At 38.8% G+C, this 22,890-nt stretch overlaps 1 protein-coding gene across 1 annotated transcript in view; it reads right to left on the bottom strand.

Moving 5' to 3' along the window:
* Positions 1-13,297: 13,297 nt before the first annotated feature.
* Positions 13,298-22,890, bottom strand: part of fbln1 (fibulin 1) — a 49,370-nt gene continuing 39,777 nt past the window's right edge. Inside the window, exon 17 of the mRNA XM_030136969.1 lies at positions 13,298-13,890. Coding sequence (XP_029992829.1) covers positions 13,751-13,890 — 140 coding nt within the window. The 3' untranslated portion in view covers positions 13,298-13,750. The remainder of the gene's footprint in view (positions 13,891-22,890) is intronic.

Below are 22,890 nucleotides of genomic sequence, written 5' to 3'. Positions count from 1 at the left end.
AAGGGAGTTGAACTGGTCTGAGCCAAATGTGATCTAAAGTACAATAATAGTCTAATAACCCTTATAATAAAATGTGAAGAACCTGAAAATTAAGAACAATTTTAACTATATTCTGTCTGTTACTAAATGTTTTTTGGATTTGTGGATCTGATTTGTAAGTTGAGTTAATAATTTGACACATAATATTGTAGACATTCTTATTTTAGTTACACATTCCAAACTTCAAAATTTCAACAACATTATGTTTGTGTAACATTGTGTGTAAATGCACATGTACAAGTGATAAGTTGAGGCATAATATTGTTAAAATTTAGCTTATTTTTCTTAAGAAAGTAATTTTTTTTCTGGTTATTCACATCTTTTTTTGTGAAAAGGTAGTTTGTAAATGTAAATATTTTCATAACTTAATGCTTTTTACTGTTCTAAAATAAAGTGAAAAACTTGGAGTGGTCATTATAGGTTTGTGTGCCATTATTTTCATGGTTAAGATCACGCTTGAGATCGAATTGGGCTGAATGTGGCCCCTGAACTAAAATGAGTTTGACACCCCTGCACTAGAATGACATCAGCTACCACTTTTAGCAAAGACGTGCACTTAGCTAGCAAGCTGCAACAGACATGCTAGAAAAATAATGCGTATACTAACAGAGTTAGTTTTGGGATGAAGTTGGAGCACACAAAAAATGAGACTAAAATGAAAGTAACCACACAAACGACAATATAAAATATATTTACAATATACACATGTGTGCGTACATCTTTGTGGGAAATACACCACGGAGCCAGACCCTGAACCAGCAACGGTGAAACCACAAGCGCTTCAAATGCTACAAAATCAACCCAACTCAATGAGATAAATTAAATGTTAACAACGGCGTTCCTGTCATTTGTTGTACAATTGTTATTTACTGTTAGGAAACATATCCCGCAACATTAATAATGTTTATCTTCTGAAAAATGGAAATGTTAGTTCCACAAGGAACATCTGACATCGAGTGATCAGGAGGTAAGCCAAGAAACCAACAAGTCTCTGTGATTGTGTTTTTATTACAATTTTTATTTTATTTACAAAAAAGAATTACACTGACAGAATCTGGTCCATACTTTGACTCTCATGGGGTGAAAAATAACCGAAGAACTTAAGAGCAAAAAGTCAACACTGACAGCATAACATATCCATGAGATGAAGCAGAGAGGTAAAACATAGCACGGAAGCAGAAATTAAAGTTAATCACCATGGTCATGCTGCTGTCTCCTCCTGTGCATATACGAAATTATAAAAACTTCAAAAGTGGAATGTAATTTTACATTTTGGTACGTATCGTTTAATCAGCAAACACACTGTGTACATGCTCTGGTTTCTCATCTAACATTTTCTGTTAACTTAAATTCAAGGTGACTGAAATGTAATGAGAAAGGTTTAAATAAAAGAGTCTTAAAAGGTAAAGGAGGATTCAGGCCGTGCTGTTTCCATTGTTTGTTAGGTTGGATTAGGATGGTGGAAAGATAGTGGTAAGAGCTAAAATAATAATTGCAGCACATTCATTCCCAAGTGCTTCTTACTAAAGTTTATCCCTGTTTAACAACATCACTTGCTGTTGAACTTTTTGCATGCACACATGCATCCATACAACTGCAAGAAGTCACTGCATGCCTACCAAATCTATGTCTGAAAACAATGAATGTCTTAGTCCTGTTAAAAAATTCTCCGGTATTGATGTTTCTTGGGTGCGATTTGTTATTTATTTCATTATTTTAAATCATTTTGGCCCTAAATTCCCCCTGTCCCAACCTATTTTGGAAAGTGTTGCAAGCCTGAATGTCAGGAATGACTAAATATTTACAAAAAAAAATAAGGTGAAGGAAACTCTTAAATCCCTGCTTTTTTTAATTTGCATTTTGGATACGAGTGGTTTTCATACCTCAGTCATACAACAAAGACACACATATGAGCACCGCAGGGAAATGTGTGGATAAGCCAGAGTCAAGTCGTTTAAGCAGTTCACTACTTTTACACACATCAGGAAAATATATGAAGATTCGGACGACAGGGACCCCAGTGAAGTAGCCATGCTACTGCCCGACACTGATTTAGTTAATTGTTGTTATTGGATTGGGCACTTATTTTATACAAATGAAGCACTAAAGAATGACTGTTTGTTAAGTTCGATTGTTGTTTCTCTTATTATTTTGGTATTTTCTGTATTTTTTGCAAAAACATTCACAGCCATTTCCAAGGGCCCTGGCAGCTCTCTGAGGCCCCCTAGTGGGCTGTGGCCTCCCCGATGAGAACCACTGTTCAATACCATTCCAACTTGTCTCGGGATAATAGATTTAGCCGGATCTAAATTTGGAATTTATGAAATGATGCATAAAAAGGGTTGTGCTGATTGTAAGAGACAAGTTTTTTTTCCCCAAGTGCAAGATTTACATTCCCGCTCAGTTGCGATTGATTACATTTATTAAAAGCTATCTATTAAAATGAATACTTTTTAAATAAATCTTTAAAATAGCTTTTGTGTCTTTAAAGTAAAGCTGAAATTTTGCAAAGTTGAACTATCTGCGGAGTGTTTCATCAGGCCTCTCGGCACCATAGGAAAACTAAAGTGTTCAAGTACTCCTTCTTGTAGTTCACTTTTGGGTACTCAACTGCCAAGTATTCAGCTTGTTTACAGATTTAAGTCAGTGGTGATTGCTGATAGATGACAGTTAAAGATCTCGCCAGACACACTGCAGATAGTTTTGTTTTTAGTGGTGGGTTAGGGTTAGAATAGAAAGTTTGAATAGAAAATGGACATTGAAGAGAAATCACATTATGGTTTAAATCTCTTGGGCCAGATGGTGCCATGTTTCATTCATAATGGTGGAAAGGAGTCTTGAAGCAATAAAGTGCAAAGGAAGATCTTACACCCATGACTGTCTTGAGAGAAAAACAGCAAAAACCCACAGCTTTAGAGTCATATGTTAAAATCATTATAGAGTGAGGAGACCCTTACCATTCGAAGCATGCCCAAATGAGCAATCTATCCATACGATTCTTCACTGAGTGGTGTTGGTGGGTGGTTTGGTGACAGACCCTTGTGTGAACTGCAATGGCTTTATCACTGTGAGCGTAATTGCACGTCCTTGAGATTACTATAGACTATAGAAACCACAGTGGCAGTTTACCAGTGGTCAATGAAACATAACTGCTTTTCAGAGTTTACAATGCAATGCAAACCAAGCTGCCTCGCTCTCTTACTTTACCACGACACACCACACACACAGTCCATTTCAAAACTCAGCTCTGCATCCTTAGCTTAAAGAAACCGTTGAATGACTGGCAATAAACTCCTTTGACATTAAAAAACTGAATAAAGTCTACCTGGTGGCCATTCAAAAATAGGAAATACAACAGTATGAGATCACAGAATGATAGATCACCACTTTGACTTTTTCTACGACTGCAATTCTTAAGCACATTCTGGGCAAAAAAAAAAAAGCACAATGTTATTATTGTTCTCTCGTAAGTTTAAACTTACTTCTCAAAACAAATGGATGACTTCCTGGCAGGTCCATCTGTTGGCCTATACTGATCCAAAGACTGACTGGTGGTCACTGTTGGTACCACCCTCTTCCCACACTTGGTGCCTAGGCAAGTGGACAGTGGCCAGATCGTGCTCTGTGCAATGGGCTGTGTGTGGTCCATGGTACTCCCACGACAGTCAGGAGTTGTCCAAAAGAAAGCCATTGCCAAATCCACAATGTACGTAAAAATGTAATAATATTTCCTCAGATTGGGAAATCACATTTGGAAGAATATACAAAAAGACATCCTCCTTCCTAATATGGAATATACTGTAAATATTTCATTGGTTTGGACACGTGTTAGTGTTGCTGTCAAATATTGTCGGTAAAGGTCTAAAAAGGGCACGTTTTGTCCCACTCATACAATTGATGAAAAATAAAAAATCTGGAATTTGGCTAACATTTACTTCATATAGAATCCCATAATAACGCACCCATAAAAAAAAAACAAAGGGCTTTAACTTTTTAATGATTATTAAATCAGAAACTGGGATAAGAAAACAGAACAATAGACTAGACTATTATGATGACATTTTCTGGGACGAAACGCCTTGTCCCCATAATCATGTCTTTGAGGAGATGGCAAAGACTGCCTCTTCATCTTGTGCGTTCCCCAACACACAGCGGGTCTGCTCTTAATTGTGGCAGGGAGAACATCGTCAAGACTCATTCTGTTCTTCATTTCATCCCACAGACACACCAGAAAACAGCTACAGTAGTTTCTGCAAGCTACATTTTCCACGGGAAACAGCCACAAGCCCAAAAAAGCAAAACGCAATGTCATCACCCAGGAATCCAAGAAATACCAGAAAGTCTGAGTTTTATTACAAAAATCATCTGTGAGCACAAACAAATGTGGCGCACAAACACGCCTTTTAATTGAGAAGGCAGATGGTCCCATCGTGGCCGGGCAGCAGCAAGCAGGGACTGTGGAAAACAAAGCATCTGTGGCGACCATGACCCTCCATTTCTGTCGCTCCAAATGGGAGACAGGGTCTGGGGTTGGAACCCACAAGACTCAAACAGAAATCACCATTGTTGCTTCAGCAAGACGCACAGACAGACCAGTTCACAGGAACAAGTTGTCTTGGGTTTCCAGGGGGAATGTTGTTTATCCACTTCATCATCATTGTTGTGTTTGTCTTCTGCTGTTTCTTTGATAGCTTTGGGAATGAAGCCACTTCACTTACAACCTGAAATCACAAATTCAAAGTGATATCGGGAGAAAAGTTTAAAACACAACATTTACATCGAAATAAACACAGTGAAGACTTGGAAACAGAACCCACACCGTAATCATCGCGTAAAAGCTCATTTCTTGGTAGTTACTGTAATTTGAGGAATTCCACTGGGTGAAAGGTTGTAAGTGGTTTGAGCAACATGTATGAAAATGTTTTCTGTTTGATGGGATTATTGTGAAGCATTCTTAGGAAGTAGATCTCCCTTGAAGATACTTTTCCTCCCAGACCAGTCATAGTAACTGGATCCTCTGTTTAATAGTTTGCTGTAGCAGGGGACTGACTGAGTGGTTTCCATTCCGTTGGGCTGTAACCGATTGTCCCAGTGACCACAACAAAGGATAAAAAAGGAAGGAGGGTGAAGGGATAGAGAATAACCCGGGGCTCAGTATGGATGGGAGAACCCTGAGATCAATGACTCAATGGCTTCCAGAGTCTCCTTCAGCTTAACTAAATTTTAACCCCAACCTTATCTGTAGCATCTGCTTTATCTGTTTTATACCCCACAACAAGTCAAGGCTGTGTCATTAAAAGTTGGTATATCATAATACAGACAGGATATGGTGTCTAATGACTAGTCTGGTTTCTCTACACTTTACAATGGGTCAGAATCAAGACAGCTTGATCTATTTAATTCAACCAGACATGAGAGGAAACCAAAAAAGACATCATCACAGCAGTCTACTGAAAATGTAGGCCATATGTACATTATGTTGGCATTTAGTTCTGGTTTGTGAAGTAGTGTGTTCTCAGAAGGGTGATAAGTCAACAGAGGGACGGTCGTCATTGTGATGAAGCGGCATTACCGTACTATTCCATACCATAGAATAGAATCATTAACCAAACCTATTTTTTGGGACCTACTACAAATGTGAGAAACATTTTTTGATGGATTTCCTCAACCCTCTGAACTCGCAAAGACAAAAAAAAAAACACCCCATTGAAAAACAAATAGTGACATATTAATTATTATTGGCAACAGTAAACGGCATTAGTCACACTGAAAAGCTTCATGCCAGTGTGCCACATTCAAAGGCCTTCCCCTCATTAATATCACAGATGACCTTTGTCTCATTGCGGTTCCTGGAAGCTTAAATCAAGACATAGTCATGCACAGAGTGAAGCGGAGTACTGAGCAAGCAGAGACGCAATGATGTGAATAGGAAAGAAGGCAGATGCATCGTGACTGTCAGCTAATTAAAATGTGTCTTTTGACGCCTTAAGTCCTTTTCCCCATGACGATGCCTCTGAACAATTGGTGATTAATTCTCTGAATCTCTGTTCTCAAAATTTAAGTGTATGCAGAGACAGTGGTTTAGAAACAATGACATACAGATGTGCTCTGGAAGATCAAACTTTGCCATTACAAACCAATAAATAGCATTTCTATCAAATAGGCATTTTTGTTTCTCATCAAGTTCAGACAAAAATTATTATAGACGTTATATTATCTCATAGTAGTTATTTTTCACTTGTAAGACTGCCCTTAGTTCAGGCTCAGTGTTGTCATGTTTACTGTAAATCTGCTAAAAACGAGAGCTCTGCAGGATACTGATGATGCAATAAATTTAATGATATAAGCATTAACTCTGGGTCTTATGATCAAAAATGTATTATTATATACAGACATGTATAAGAATAAACCTCCATTTGGATTTAAGTAAACTCACATCATACACTCATATCATTCATGTTTTTGCATTACAAACTGTTTGTGTAAAGTTAAGCTCAAAAATATGTTGCAACGTCTCAAACACATTTTCCTTTGGCTTTTGGATGCCACAATCAAATAAAAAGTTCATTAAATCCAAATGAAAAAGGGTGCCAAATTAAAAAAAACAAAACAAAACTAAATACTGAGGTGTTCCAGAGACATTTCATTCATAACTAGAAAAGCACTTGGAGAGCGCAGACCTCCGCCAAGGCAGATCAGTCCCCACCCCACAGATCACCACCAAAATTTAATCATTTGTTCCTTGTGCCAGTATCAACATTTCCTGAAATATTCATCCAAATCCATCCATAACTTTTTGAGTTATCTTGCACACAGACAGACAGACAGACAAACGCTGGCAAAAACATAAAATCCTTGGCGGAGGTAAAAATGGACAGACGCAATTTCATAGTGCCCTTGATCTTTGACCTTCAGCTGCCAAAATCTTTTCAGTTTATCCTTGAGTCCAAGTGAGTATTTGTGCCAACTTTTGCAACATTCTGTCAAACCATTCCTGATACAATATGTTCTTGCCATAATAAGGACACACAGATGGACTGAACACACCTTCTTTCAGAGGTTTTATGAAAGATTCTGACTGAAGATAGATTAAAGTAGTGCTATCAAGCTGTTGTGCAAGATAAACCATTTTTCCTCCTGAAAAATTGTTAGAAATCTACTTTGGAAATGTGAATTTTACACTCCTACTAAATATTTTACTTTGTAGTATTAGCTTTCTTATATTGTTGTACACCAGGTATTAGCTATTGCAGTGGTTCCCAACCTTTTTTGGCTCGTGACCCCATTTTAACATCACAAATTTCTGGCAACCCCAGACATTTAAAACAGAGACATTTCTTTTGCTGAAATTTATTTGTTTTTGATCATGTAATAGTTTGTTATACTATGTTGCAAATAAACGTCAATTTTAGCTGACATTTAGTCCATATAATGTATATTATTATGGACGGAGGCAGAAAAGCCAGGTGTAGATTACTGCACAAAGTCAGAATTTGATTTTCTTTGGTCAAGATATGTACAGTCAGCCCAGCTTGTATTCAGGTTAGTTTAGTTTAGTTTATTTGAAAGGGGACAATGCAATTTCATGAAATACATGGTTACACATGGTTAAAAAAAAAGCCAGAATTAGCCAGAAGGCTAGTTTTCATCTGTAGTACAAGGCTGACAATTAATACTGAACAAATATATGAATTATGAAAGAGCTGCAGACTCTGAAACCGACCCCAATGAACATTTGAAAGATAAACAGTACCACAGTGCTTCAGTTTCAGCTTCAGAGTTTGTCATGTCTGTTATGGATTGTGATTGTCTCTCTCAACTCACCATATATGTTTTATTAGTAAGTTTTTTTTTGTTTGTTTGTTTTTTTTATCAATTACTAGAAATTTTAAGTGACCCCATTTGAATTCCAGGCGACCCCACGTGGGGTCCCGACCCCAAGGTTGAAAAACACTGAGCTATTGTATCTCTTTGCTAACAGGAATCTTGTAATGTCAATTCTGTTGAGTTATTCGGTGACAAATTGCCGGTTGCATTGCAAGTTCTTGGTGATTACACACTTGACACTGCATATCAAAACATACAGTACGTAATTGTTTCCTTTGTAACAAAATGCCAAAAACCCTCTGACAACTCTGTGTTTGTAGAGCAAATTTCCTTTGTCCTGATCCCTGTCTCGTCACTGCTGTGACACTCAGAGACATTTCAGACAGTCTGATGTGTCCACTTGGGGGTGACAATTGGGTGTGTGTACTCAGCCACAGACAAAACAACTACTTGGGAGACACAGCAAGCTCCCGGCTCATTTTCACTAACAATGAAAGCTCAAACATTAGAGGTCGGAAGGTCAGTTATGTCAGGGGAGCCTTTCACAGACTGACTGTGAGATCATGGTCGTTGCATGTTTGGCTTCGGTTCTCAATAGCAGATCCTCACCAAATGTTTTAACTGCTACTTTTCTGTTAGTACCGGATTCTAGATTACTGAACGCTCTTAAAATCCTACTTTCTGTACTGGAGCTGGTGAGGCAAAGCTACAGTTAGTGAGTAATGGAATAAGGATAGCTCCTTCGGTAAACAATGTGCTTTTTATATTTAACATTTGTTTTAATATGTCAGTACAGGCAATAAAAGCTGACCAAATATGTAACAAATAAATGACATGGTACCCATTTTATATAGATGACTTTATTGTGTGGGATCACATACTACTTTAGGTGACCATCACACCATGGTTACATGTGGTTGGGTTTGTTGCCCTTCCTTCCCCATGATATGCATCCACTTAAGTGCTATAGACGTCACAGTGTGTTCTGACCTGCCTGTAACAACAGAGAGACTGTACACTGAATTTTCATGAGTACAACCTCAGTCTATATTCCCAAATGTGATTGATCCACTGTGTACTCTGGCACCAGTTGGAGTTCAGTAGTGGTTGTAAACGGTTACATCTAAAATCTCTAAGTTATGGAGGGGCACACTTGTGTGCTTTGTGTTTTTCTTTGGGTCAAGGTGGAGCCCCTGTATAATTGGTGGACTGTCTATCAACTAAAACCTCAGAAGATTTAATTGATTTAAGGGGAGGAAATAATAGGACTCCCATGTCACAAAGACAGTATAGAAACTTGTCATAATATATAGCGTCACAGAGCCAATCATTTATGCTTCTATTTTTGGTGACAATCCTAGTGGACCTTTTTTGTAATGTTCGCATCAGGCTTCAAGTTTTTTTTTTTTTTTTTTATTGCAATCCAACACTTTGTAAGCCTTAAGTCAGATTCTCACAGGGTTTAATATTGTACTATCTAGGCCCCTGTGGAATGTATTTAAAATGATGGGCATAAATTTCAGTAAGTCCAGATTTTATTGCAAAGTCTGTTCTACTGGATAGAAGGCAAGATTCATGAGAGGTTTTACTGAAAAGTAAAAAAACATTGGTCTTTGGTTGGATGTTTCTGCCATTGTAATATAAGGTGGTGACAGTTGTTCAGGAAAATACACTGTTAAATCTCTCTAGCTGTGCAGTGTTGTGTTGTATGTTTCTGCCATCTATTGGACTTATACGAAACATCACTTTGCAAGTTTTTTTATGCACAGTTAGAGAACAAATTTTGACACAGGTGAAATGTTTAGAAAGTGCATTTTATCATTTGGAGACAGTTAGTGGTAATTCATTAGTTAATAGTTAGAGTGCACAGGTAATGCATAAATCATGTAAAAATGGGCATTTTTACAAAACATTTCACATCTAATGAAACGCACACAGAGGATTAGAATCTAGAGGACACAGGATCAACACCACAGTCAGTTGTTCGTACCTATATAACAGAGACATAGCTGTGTTTATGGTAATGAGGAACAGTGGTTTGTAAAATAGAGGAAAAAAATAAATACCCCCAAATTTATTAAAAGAACTCACTTATATCCTATAACATGTGTTGCGGTGGAAGTCAGGGTCGGATGCCAGGAAAAAGAGGGAGTGGGTGAGTGCAGAAGTCGGCCGAGCACGTGCCTCCTGAGGTCTTCTGGTCTCTGTCTGGGATCAGTCTGCCTCACCAGCCCCTGGGCTAGACTCCCATCAACCCCACACCCTGTCTACTCCGGGCCAGACACCACCACGACCACTTGTATTGAGAGGCCTGACCACCATTGTGCCACAGTAGAGTACACAAACAAACAGTGCAGACACACACCGGTCTGCTCCTCTGCCATTACGTCGACTCATCAAGCCCACTCCATTTAGTCATACTATCGGCTTCCAGGGCAAGCGGCTCCTTCTTGGCTTCGGATGGGGAATCTGGCAGAAGATATTTGCTCATTTGTCCCCACACATGTATGTGGTTTGGTAACACTGCTAGAGCCAGCTGCCCCAGCCTTACTTACTGTCCAGATACAGAGCAAGCCAGGCCTTTTCATAATGTCCTCCCGCAGTCTGGCTATATGACTTTTAGTCGCTCAGATTCAGCCGACACCATTGACAGACTGATGAAAGACACTCGGTATGTGATAAGAGCATAAACCATAAGTATAATGTTAACTATAGAAACAGTAAGTATGAAATTTATGAAGTATAAAAACTGATTTTCTCAGTTAACCCATAAAGACCCAGTGCTACTTTTGCAGCAGTTCGCAAATTATTTTTCCTCTATATTTAACCTTTCTTAAGTGATTTATCATTGTTTAGTGTAATATTGTGTTCATTATTTTGCATTTTTAAGTAAAAATTAGATATTTTCCTGTATTTAATGTACTGTGATCATGTAGATCACAGGTGTCAAACATAAGGCCCAGGGGCCAAAACCGGCCCGCCAAAGGGTCCAAACCGGCCCGTAGGGTGAATTTGTGAAATGCAAAAATTACACTGAAGATATTAACAGTCAATCGTTTTACTTTAGGGGACATAAAATGCCCTACTTTATTCTCAAGTGGGTCAGATCAGTAAAATACTACCATAAAAACCTACAAATAATGACATTTCCAAATTTTTCCTCTTTGTTTTAGTGTAAAAAAGTGAAAGCACATGAATATGTGTAAATTTATAAACTAGCCTTTCACAAAAAATATGAAAAACTAGAAATGTGTTAAGAGAAGTAAGTGCAATTTTACTAAAATTCTGCCAGTTACTAAAATATTTGTAAATTTGCAGATCCATTGTGATCTGTAAGTTGTAAGGCACACTTACAAATGATAAGCAGAGGCAAAATCAAGTTAAAATTGCACTTATTTTCCCTAATAAATTTCAGTTTTTACATGGTTGTTCATGTTATTCACAGTTTATAGATGTAAACGTTTCCATAATGTAATTTTACTTTTTTCACTATAAAACACATTGAAATGTTTGGAGTTGGCATTATTTCTATATTATTATGTTATTAATTCACTGGTCCGGCCCACTTCAGATCATATTGGGAGGATGTGGCCCCTGAACTAAAATGAGTTTGACACCCCTGATGAAAATGTTCATTAAACATCAACTTAAAGTTGAGGGTTATTATATAAAAACTGAGAAAACTGAAAAAAAAGTGACTTTTATGGTAAAATACATCATTAACTGAACATGAACCAAGCATGTCAAACCACTCTCATTGAGCCAACGCCATTGGTTTTACTGGTGACTCAAAGCTGTAGAAGATGACGACGTTTCCATGTTCACTACGGAGCCTCTGAACGTCCAAATGGGTCATATCTGATGACCAAGAAAAGATGACAGACAGCATTTTTCACCAATTATTTACATGTATTGATAGGATTAGTGGATTACCAGGTATTGAACAGTTTAGATCAGGAGTTGATTTTGGGCGTCAGTGGATATTTGGGTCTTTATGGGTTAATTTGGAGAATTAAAAGACTGACAGTGTGAAGCTCTTTTCAGATGCGACACATGTTTTTTTTTTGTTTTTTTTTTCTTAAAACAGATATATTCTACTAATGACCATAATAACTGCAATAACAATTTCTATTACCAGTGTTTTAATTCTACACCTTTTTTCTGATGAGTGGGGGTCTGTTTTACAATCTAGGCCATTTAGGATGATTGGTATAAGCTATTATTGAAATTACACATACAGTATAATTATGTGAATTATAAATTACAACATCATAACTCACATGTATATTAGCATAAAGTTATTAAATTATGGCAGCCACTTGTCGAGCATGACAAATCATGTTTCCGTGCCAAATGCTGGCTGAAGGAGTGGTTTTAGGGTTTGGAGTTAGCGTGCCCACACAAACACGCACATAGACACACACAGCATTTTTTCAGTCTTTTCATGTCAACCACAAGGCTGACCTGCTGGCCTCTATTTCCTCTGAAGAGGATATCCCCCTTCACAAGAGCCTTAAAATCCATCACAGCAGATGACTTTAGATCCTGATGTATGCGCCTCCTCCTCTATTGTCTTTGAAGCATTGGGAGGCTTTGGCTGGGCCCGGCCACAGTGATGATTACAGTCTCATAGTTAGGCACTTAGTGACATGTGCTCAGCTTAGTCTTTGTCTGATGTGCCCCAGTGTTTGATGGAGGGACAAGTCATGGTTCACTGACAAATGTAATTAGGAATATGGTTGCTAGTGGCCATGCCCATAGTCTTTAACCACTGGTGCCACCTTGCTACTACCCCTCCACCTCCCAGCCCTCACCCCAGTTACTATACTGAGGACCATTTTCTGGAAATCCTAACCCCCAGAATATCAAAATGGCCACATGTGAAACCCACAGTGAACTGTTAACATGCGTGCACACAGTGTTTTAAACAGAAGCTCGCTCTATGTGCAATCCTACATAGAGGGCATTCTGAGGACAGTCTGGTAATATTTGCCATTTTTTTCTCCACCCTTTGCCAAGATATCAGTGAGTGAAAAAATAAATAAAATGTTTTAAATGTCCCTATGGAAACAGACATTCCACTGACTGCAATGAGCCAAAGTAAACCTGCTTCGATAGCTCTATTTGCATGTTTCTGTTTGTCAGCTAATATTGACATGTCCCAATTATCACAATCAAATTTCCTGTCTGAGTTATGACCTCATTCACTTGCACAAAGTTTGGAAGCGTCAACATAAGACCGAATGTGTTAAACTGTCACTCCATTGGTTTTGGAACTTCTTGTCGAAGATGTAAAATAACCAGAAAGCTAAAATGACCAGAAATTAGACAAAATTGCTTTAGACATTGGAACCAATACTGGAAGGGAATGATCATACATTATAAAGTAAACATTTGAATTGTATCCTAAGAAGAATAACAAGTAGGCTACTCTCAAGAAAAATAGTGTTTATTCCATAGAAAAAAATACCTGATCCAATGCATACTGCAAGAAAGGAAAAGTGGATGTTACAAACACAAAGTTTCTAAAATCATGTAAAGGATATGATTGCATTCAACCATCATATCCTTTAATAGCCTTCATAAATGCATGCACTTTCCATTAAAAAAATAGGATGTCTCATTTCTGAAAAGATTTTTTTTTTTACATAAACTTTCTTCATATTTAACTCCAATCCAGATGCAACACAGGAGAATATTTCAGGCTGAGCTTGTTATCAAAACAGAGTGTAGTGCTGTCTCTAGAAGCAGATAATAGGTTTCCATCTCAGAAAGAGTCAGTTAAATGAAAACCCCGCTGATCTATGCATTGATAACATAACCAGAGTGTACAGTGTTGACAATGGTTGTCTTAACATATGTGGCAAAATGTAACATTGACGTCTTAGAACCAGAACTCGGAGACAAAGACGTGAACGTTGATGACATTCTGGCTGGATTCGCCCTGGGTGGTCAGGTTGCGCATGAGCAGTTTCAGCACTGTAGTCATTGGACCAATGAGCAGCTTCACCTGACGGACAACCCCTACAGGAGACAGAGATGAACAAAAACCAGTGACTACGACCAGGCAACAGTTAAACCAGCGAGTAAGCAAGTAAAAAGTCATTGTAACTAGATGAAATCCAAACATACTGAAATCCAGCAGATGATTTATTTTAGGAGTGGTTGTAAAAACAGCTGCTTGTGTTGCATCATGGGATCTTTCTGAGATTTTTATCTTGATAGTTAAGGAATTAATGTTATTTTCAGACTTCCATGTGATTATTGAGCACTTGCAAATGAACTGACAAGCAGTAAGACACGTAGAGGTTCTTCATTTTTCAGATGTCGGGGTTAGCACAGCTTTAATACAGTCTTTGTTTGGATGTCTTCTGCTGGTTGGTTTGCTGGTCCGTTAGCTCAAATCACAGTTGGGTTTATTTACGCAAATTTCACGGCATGTGTTTCTGGGATTAGGTTCAACACATAAAACAATTCATATGAGTGGGATGTCATTGTCGCTGATTATCATAAGTGAATTAAATTGTTAGAACTCAACAGCAATGTGTTTTTCAGAAAGAGGTTTATTATCACTTCCCACACACTCCTACTGGGGCGCTTTCTTGCGTGCCGTGGTGTCGGTTACTACTTTCGGATGACTGTTCAGATTAAGCGTGGTGTTGATGATTAAAGACTAATGATGTGCTGAGTAGTTCATGCACTCACGTCAGGATTGTCCATGGCAAGCTGGATTTTATTTCTCATGATTTCCTACCTTCCACCCTCTCCTTATTGACAACAGACAACCTCTATCATGGTAAAACAGATGGGAGAATAAACACACTGAAAACAGAGCATTACTGAATGCCCATGGAATTCATTGGGTGCTCTTTTAAGTGAACATGCGATTACAGGAGGAAAAAATGTCAGTGTTTATACAGGCTGTCAGCGGGCTTTTTCTTTGCAGAGGGCTGGTGACATTTCAGCTCTGGCCTGTTTGAACAGCCATCACCACAGTGCAGTCAGGCAGCACAATCACAACCACACTGTCCTATCACACCTTTAGCCAACTATTTTCTCCTGCTGCTTTTATTAAACCCAGTGTGAAAAAAGTATAGCTTTTCTCAGTATGATGACTAAAGAGTTTAATCCAACATGATTGAACATTACGACAGATCACTGCTTCCATCACTCTGAATTATGAGGCTCATTGGTGTGGTTCTTATAAAAAAGCACTAAAACCATTTGATCGCCGTACACCCCTGATGATCCATTATGCGCCATCCTTCGTGTCCTTTGGGACCCTGGCATTGTATGATGGCAGATCCCCCCCACACACTAATTCTCCTCCTTCTCTTCCTCCCCTCTCTTCCCTTCCTGAGGGGGCCTGGTGTTTGTGGCACCATCACTGTGGCCCACAAGGGTAAATGAGTCCCATGTGTTTGATGGAGGGGAGCAGTCGCTGTCACGCGATACAGCCATGGAGGCATTTCTCCAGGAATCCATCTTTAACTTTGGGAGGGGCAAGTTATACGAGCTTGAACTGCTTTCTTTCTCTTTCTCTGTCACTTTCTTTTGCCCTCTTATACCTCTTTAAGTCAAATCTGAGGGCACATAGCAGATTCCAGAAGATTTCAGCGATAAGCACTTGGAAGAGTGTGGAATGGGGCCCATTTCTACCAGGGTTGCCCCTGTTTTGGTGTTTTGGGACTCTGTTGCGTAGTGACAGTAGACAGAGGGGAGTGGGACTCAGATTTTATTGTTTCCAAAGCGTCAGCCATCAGAAAGAGCAAGTCTTTGCTTAAGCCTAACAACGACCATAACATTAACATTAGAAAAAATGAGTCTTGTTTGAGGACATCAAACATAAGAGACATGAGATGGCAACGGTGCTGGAGACGACCAGTGCAAACTCTATGTTCAGGAGGGTCATTTACTTAAATCAAACAAAATCAAGAGCAGTTGAGCAAGCACATGAAGAAGATGAGGAAGCACCACTGTATAAGGACAAACTGATCACCACATAGCCAGATATTAATCGACATTCAAACGGTTTTTATTGTTGCATGCATGGTGTAAATTTCAGGAATACACACCTAAAATAAGAGGTAACTGAGGGCAGATTTTGAACTGAAAAGACTGTTTATGTGAAAACAAAAACAAATTTTCAAAAGACAAACTCACATCACATCCAAGTAAAAAAAATAGAAAATTAGGGGATCTAAATAGTACAATATGTGGAATGTGTCTGAGAAAGATTAGTGTTTTGTAAATTTCTGAGGAGGGTATAGTCCATTTGTTTTCCCAAATGAAATATTTGCGCCAGCCTCACAGTTAGTGTGCTGGAATACAGCACAATTCTCAGTTGTCAGCACAATTCATTCTAGGTTTCTGTTTTTTTCAGCAATATCCAGTTGTGGAATTTGAGATTTGAGTGTGATAACAATGTAAAAACAGCAGATCTTAAGCTGCGAGATGTCTTCTACACGTTAGTTACATTCTGATTAGTATGAAAACATACATTCAACTTTGTTTAAACTATTCATTGCTCAACCTTGACGGCGAGAAAAGAGTAATTACAGTCATGTGTCCAATTGTGCACAAAGGAGCCTGATACTACTGTTGGTGTATCTGACCTCTTGAAAGCCTCTGAGAAATCCTAACATAATGACTGCGTGTTTCCGTAAGCTTCCCATCAAAAGCATAGTGGTATCCTCAATGAGGGGAAAGCATCAGCTAACAGCTGGGCCTCAACATACTCACAGTGAACCTGAGGTGAAACCACAACCGCATACTCATCTTTAACATTTCATCCAGGCTGAATGGCAAAAACCAACAACCACAAAACAGGTTGAGTTTGATTGGCTACCATACCACCTGAGATTCATATAAATAAACATGGTACAGCCTTTGAAAAAAAAAAAAAGCTGGCAGTGTTCTCTGTGAATGGGTGCAAGGTCATGTCATATGGGGCCTTGTATTCCCAGTAAATCCAGTTGGAAAGGTTTGTGGTGTCTTTCCATTTCACTGAGGTATCTGCCACAGGGTGCAAAGGTGACTATGCAGGCTTTAACAGCCACCATCAAACAAACAGCTGTACAATCTGTATGTTCTCCAAAACATTCCGCTACACCATAAAGTAGAACCTTAAGTAGAAAATAGACTTAAATAAATACATGCTACTAGCAGAGACACTGCCACAAAACAAAGTGAAGAAAATGCCAGGAGGCATTTGTCATCCTTCATGGCCACGAGGGTTGCAATATTGAAGGGTTACATGTAAACAGTACAATTTCGGGGTTTTCTGGTTTCTACAACTCAGCGAGGAAGTGTATGACAAAATCCAAAATGAACGGGTTTAACACCAGAGACAAATGAAAAGTATGCATTGGCCTCACCACAGTATTGTATAATGACACGCTGGTTGTGGCGCTGTGCATGCTCACTGCAGTGAAACCATTGGAGAGCATCCAGGTGGTGTACAAAGTTTCAGTATACAAGAGGGTACTAAAGGGCATTTTTAATCATCATTGCAGATTTAACTGTGATTTGTTTTTGTATCCAACAATAGCACAGATGTACGACATAGTACAGTGTGTGTAAAAATAAAAGCAGCAAAAGCAGATTTCTTACATAATGATGTTATTCAGTCATTACCAGGATGAAAACGGGATAGAACTTTTACTCCAACAAGTCCATAAAAGCTGAAACACACGCCATGGAAATTGCTAACTAGCTCCCCTGTTACCCCATTAGCAAACCAAGCAATCTGAGTTTTGATAACCCATCAGCATGGATGAAATATAGCCCATTCAAATTGCTTGGCACGACAACATAAGCCACTGTAAAAGAGGCTGAGTGTGAAGGCCCCGCAGGAACAGGATCTTGTGTTTACAGCCTGGTCACTGGCACATGGATGGCCAGTCAGGACAGGCTGTCCAAACATAAGTATGACCACTCCAAAGTAAGAGCTGGGATCCGTGTGCACCCCTGCTCAGAAAGGCCAGTGAATGCGGCATGATATTTTAAGGTCAATTAACAGTGAGTCATACTTACAGATCTCTTAAATGACCCATGGGTCATTGTTGGACAGTGTCACTCACTGGGCTGTGACATCATTGAAACGTCGCCTTTGGGAATTGGTTCTTTTCTTGGACTTTCAGTTTTAGCAGTCGTGGGCCAGAGCAGCTGAGATGACATAACGTGCCCCATTATCTTTACCACAACCTTTGCAATACATTACAAGTGGCCTTTCAATGCTAAGACCCATAACTAAGGAGCAAAAAATAGACTTGACTTTACAGCAAGGTTGTAATAGTTTTGGATTTTCATTATAGTTTAGTTTTACTTAGTTTTGACTTTTTTTCTCTAATTCAGTTAGTTTTAATTAGTTTTTAGAGCAGGTTTGCTAGTTTTTATTAGTTTTTGTTATTTTCTAAATGCTTAGTTTTAATTTAGTTTTAGTTTTTTCATAACTTTTATCTTCTTCTCCGTCGTATTCAAATAAATCCCAAACACGACTTTGCTGCTTTCTCCCAACTTTAGTCTCCATGTTTCCAGGTAGAGTAGGAACCAGAAGACAGCTCTAAACCACAAGTGACGAGAAGTGACAGACCGTTAAATATCATATGGTGCGAGCAGCTAAAATTGCTTTAGGGAAATAAAACGATTTCGTATCAATCCAACATTGACAAAGACAAAAACGAAGTGAATTTTATCCATAATTTTTATCTGTTTTAGTTAGTTTTGTAAGCCCACAATACAGTTTCAGTTAGTTATTGTTTTTTTTTTCTTTTAATTATAGTTTTTATTCATTTCAGTTAACAAAAATGTTTTTACAATTCTAGTTTTCGTCATTTCGTTAGTTTTCGTCAATAATAACCTTGCTTTATAGATTGAATGGAAGGAATATAAGAGGAAAACATGCTCTCTGCTAGATTAAGTTTCACATCATAATCCCCTGTATTACATCCTGTGCTGTACATGAAGGAAGGCATTAATTTTGATTAGTTTTTACAATACTTTACTATCTTCTGTGACATGTGTAAATGCTCACGGATAAGAACACCATTAATATTATGATTTGAGCAATTAACTAAACAAAGTTACATTTTCCTAAAATCATAAAAAAGAGTGATGATAAGTGGAATGTGAATAAATCACCAAACCAAGGGAGATAAGAGTAGCTGCTTCATCATTAAGACAGTTTTATTACAAGTAATATGTGCTCTTACTGCTTCGCATGTACATACCAGTGCCTTTTTGACTGTACGTGGTATGTCTCTGGAAGCGTGACATATTTGCACAATCACTATCTCTTCGTCAGTGTGTTGATGATACAGGACCACCCGAAGGGAACGTTGTTGGTTTGACTGCGGGGTAGTTGGGCGGGGAAGACCCTGTTTTGATTAGCCACACTAATCTCTTGTGGAGCAGACGCAGATTGCTTATGGGCTTGGCACACTCCGGTGGGCCCGTTGCTGCCATGTCATGATTCATCCAAATGACAGCTTCTCAAAGTTGAGGAGCGAGTTGTCTGCTTATCTCCACTTCTGTCTTCAACTCCTCAACAGCCCCGCCGCAAGCCAGAGCCGCAAGCTGCACTGTTTCAGAAGTAGTCATGTCTCACACAGAAGGCTCACATTCCACCAGCCACTGTGGATGGCCGCTATGACTGCCATGACTACCTGCATATAGACAAACTTTCCACTTCCTTATTCATTCATCTTACTGTCTGCCTCAGTGGCTTCTAGCAGCGAGGTATTTATTCTCCTGGCAGAATATAAACCGCAGAGGCATACTTCCACCTATATTTTAAAAATGAATGGTATTTAGCTCAAGTGTCTTAGATTTACAGTTTCTCTAGAGGATGGCCTTTTCAGGAACAGAAGATACTGTATCACGTCTCTCTTTATGACGCGAACTTCTGAAGACTGAAAATCTGCCCTGAAAAAAATGACAGATTCTTCAGAGTAGAGAGCAGTGATTAATGGTGCAGGAAAATCCTTCCATGACAAAGAGTTACTCATAAAAAGAAGTCATTTGGACACACTCAAAGGATGACTAAACATAAGCTGACGGTTTGATTCCACTTATTCTTTTGTACATTAGATTTATATACGATGTTTTGTTTTTGTTTTGTTTTTTTCAGTCATGAAGTCAAGACAATTTTATTTCTGTAATGAAATATCACCATTTGCTTTAGAATTAACCCTTTCATGCATTGTGGTCACTACAGTGGACAGTTCTTCTCCAGCTGTTCTCTTGTATATTCATAGGTTTTGTTGTTTTAGTTCCATATGAGCCAACACAGTGGATACTTATGCAACATCCCGTAATACACTGTAATTCATACCATTACTATAACTTTGCTGTTCTTGATAAACCTGATCTGCAGTAACATGTTTAAGTGTAAATCAGTTGTTATTTGTTAGACAAAAAGAGTTGTTTTTTGCATATTATATGAGGTAATAACTAGCATTAGAGTATGGTAAAATGTGAGAAAACATCAAATTAGCAGCCTTAAAAATGTTTTTATTTCATTGTTTTCATTTTACTTTCTGATATTGAGTTTTAAATACATATTTCTTTACTTAAAAAATTAAATGCATGGACATTTTTGTAACTCCATGAAAAAAAAAAACTTGATCGCATTTTTTTTTTATGCCAAAGGAGGTATAAAAACACTCCAGAAAAAAAAAAAAATCTTGACTAAGGTTCTCATAATTCATGCATGAAAGGGTTAATACAGTAAATGACGTCCTCTGTTTTTGCACTAGGTTAAATTCTCCCCTGAAACTAAAGCATCACATTTTACATAAACATATGAATATTATCTGGGTATCTGGTTTATTGTTTTGTTAAAACATGTTAAGTTTGCTCTTCCATAAAAGAAAAACATATCCTGAACAGATCAAAGTGGATCTTACATTTACCATCATAACTTCCCTCAACTCTTCTTTTCTTATATTAGAGCCACAAATGATGTTACTTGGGCTTAAAAATAAACAGCAAAAATAGCAGCAATTTATCAGACATGAGAGACCACCAGTGTTGGCCAGTGTTAGCCACAGGTTGCAGGGAATCCTCCAGTCTGCACGTCAGCACACATGACAGAGTGTTTTCAGAGGGAGGATTTATCCATCCACCTGCTGTGGACCAAAATCAGTCATCCCATTATCAACCCTGTTCAAACAACCTGTCCCGAATCAAATGTGGGTGACAGCATTACAATGAGTAATGCAAACCTTCATGGTTTGTGTTTCCCAACCTGTGTGTGATGTGTCACAAATGTCAGCTTTCTTGTGAGGATCATATTTATCAGTTTGGTGGTTCTGTTCTATGTCTACGTTAGGGGGGGTTTGTGTGGTCGCCGTTATGCTACTGTGGTCATCACAAGCAACGCGTTTAAGTATGTGATTGGTTCTGATCGTGTTTTCCAAGTACTGAGGGCTGCTTGTGTTTTCACAGATGCGTAAGGCTGTCAGAGTTGTCATCCACGTGTGACAGCAATGGGAAAACCAGTGATGGATGACCAGAAACTGGGAAAATGTGGTGCAGCTCTTATAGCACAAGACTGTGCCTTCAGCCAGTACATGTGTGTGTGCATGCATGTACACTGCACGCATGTGTGTGCAGTCGATGGGTAAAAAGTTTTTAAATAGTGGGTAAGTGAGCAGAAAGGAAGTGAATAGGAGCCAATCAAACCTTTTAAAAATCGCTTTTTCAAGTTAGAAATGGATTCTGGGGATTCCTAACTGCCTCTTTTGTCCCTTTCAAAAACACTAAAAGTGGCCAAAAATAATGGCCAAAGTTTGCTTGAGTTCACGCACTTGTCCATTAGTGGAGCCTCAATGTCTGCTACTCTTCACATCCCACCAAACTATAATACCACTGTTGGAGACACTGGAGATACTGGAAACTAAACTTCCTTATGTGACACGTCAGCGAGCCTCATACAATGGTTACGCAACAGCAGCGATTGAGAGCCAAAGCACCAGCAGCACAACCCACTAAATAAAACCAAGAGGGCCTTCATCACACTGTGGACACCACACTTCACAGCAAGCACTCAGTGACCAAAGGCTTCAGTGCACAGAGCCTCACTTTGGATATGCGATGGGCAACTGGTGCTAACATGCAAGAGCTGCATCCAATAAGCATCCAATGGGTTTGGGAGAGAAGTGGCTTCTCACAAACAGGCCTTTCATGTGGTCGTTAGTTTAAGTGCTCTAATGCTCGGCGAGACACTGAGGCCTAGCGTGGGGAAATGGAACAATACATTTAACCACATGAAGCAAAGCACCCAGGATTACTTCTGCACATATTTTCTCTCTCTTTCCTCTTTCATTGAATCACAGTCTATTACTTTGTCTTTCTCTCTCTGCAATTTTATTCTCTCTCCCACCCTTGCAGAGACATACATACTTGCCCCTGTAAATGAGTACCGCTATAAACAGGGAATGTCTTCTAAATCCTCTCTGCACAATACGCACATAGACACACACAATAGACAACGTATTACAAAATAAAGCTTGTTACTCATGTACGATTGCATTACCTCACATTCCAATGAAAACATACCATTATAAGCTACTAAAGTATAATTATACAACATTTAGACTGAATTGGGTGAATTATTGCTGGTAGTATTTTTTTTTTTTCTTTTTGCAAAAATTTAGGTGTATTTGACAAGCACACATCTGTTTCTGCACAAGTTTAGAAGAGAAGCATGCTTGAATGTGCACACAATCCAGACTAAACCAATGACCATCACATACTCCTTCTTTCTCTGTGTTTTCTCCCTCTCAGCCTTTCATTCTGCGAAGACAGATGTGCGTACTGACAGACCATCCTTACATCCGTCAGCAAGAGAAGATGAGGCAGAAGACGCTGTCCTTCCACTACCACCCTGCCTGCATCACAGCACACAACCAAAACAAAACCTAGATGAGCCCAACAATGTGTCATCTCTGGGCTTACAACACCCCCATCCTTCTGGAGCCAAGGCTCAGTTCAGCTCTCCCACAGGCGTGCAGCAGCCTT

This window comes from Sphaeramia orbicularis, chromosome 6 (assembly GCF_902148855.1).
Source record: "Sphaeramia orbicularis chromosome 6, fSphaOr1.1, whole genome shotgun sequence".
Taxonomy (NCBI): Eukaryota; Metazoa; Chordata; class Actinopteri; order Kurtiformes; family Apogonidae; genus Sphaeramia; species Sphaeramia orbicularis.
Note: the sequence above shows the minus strand (reverse complement) of the source record. Positions and strands in the feature narration are given on the sequence as shown.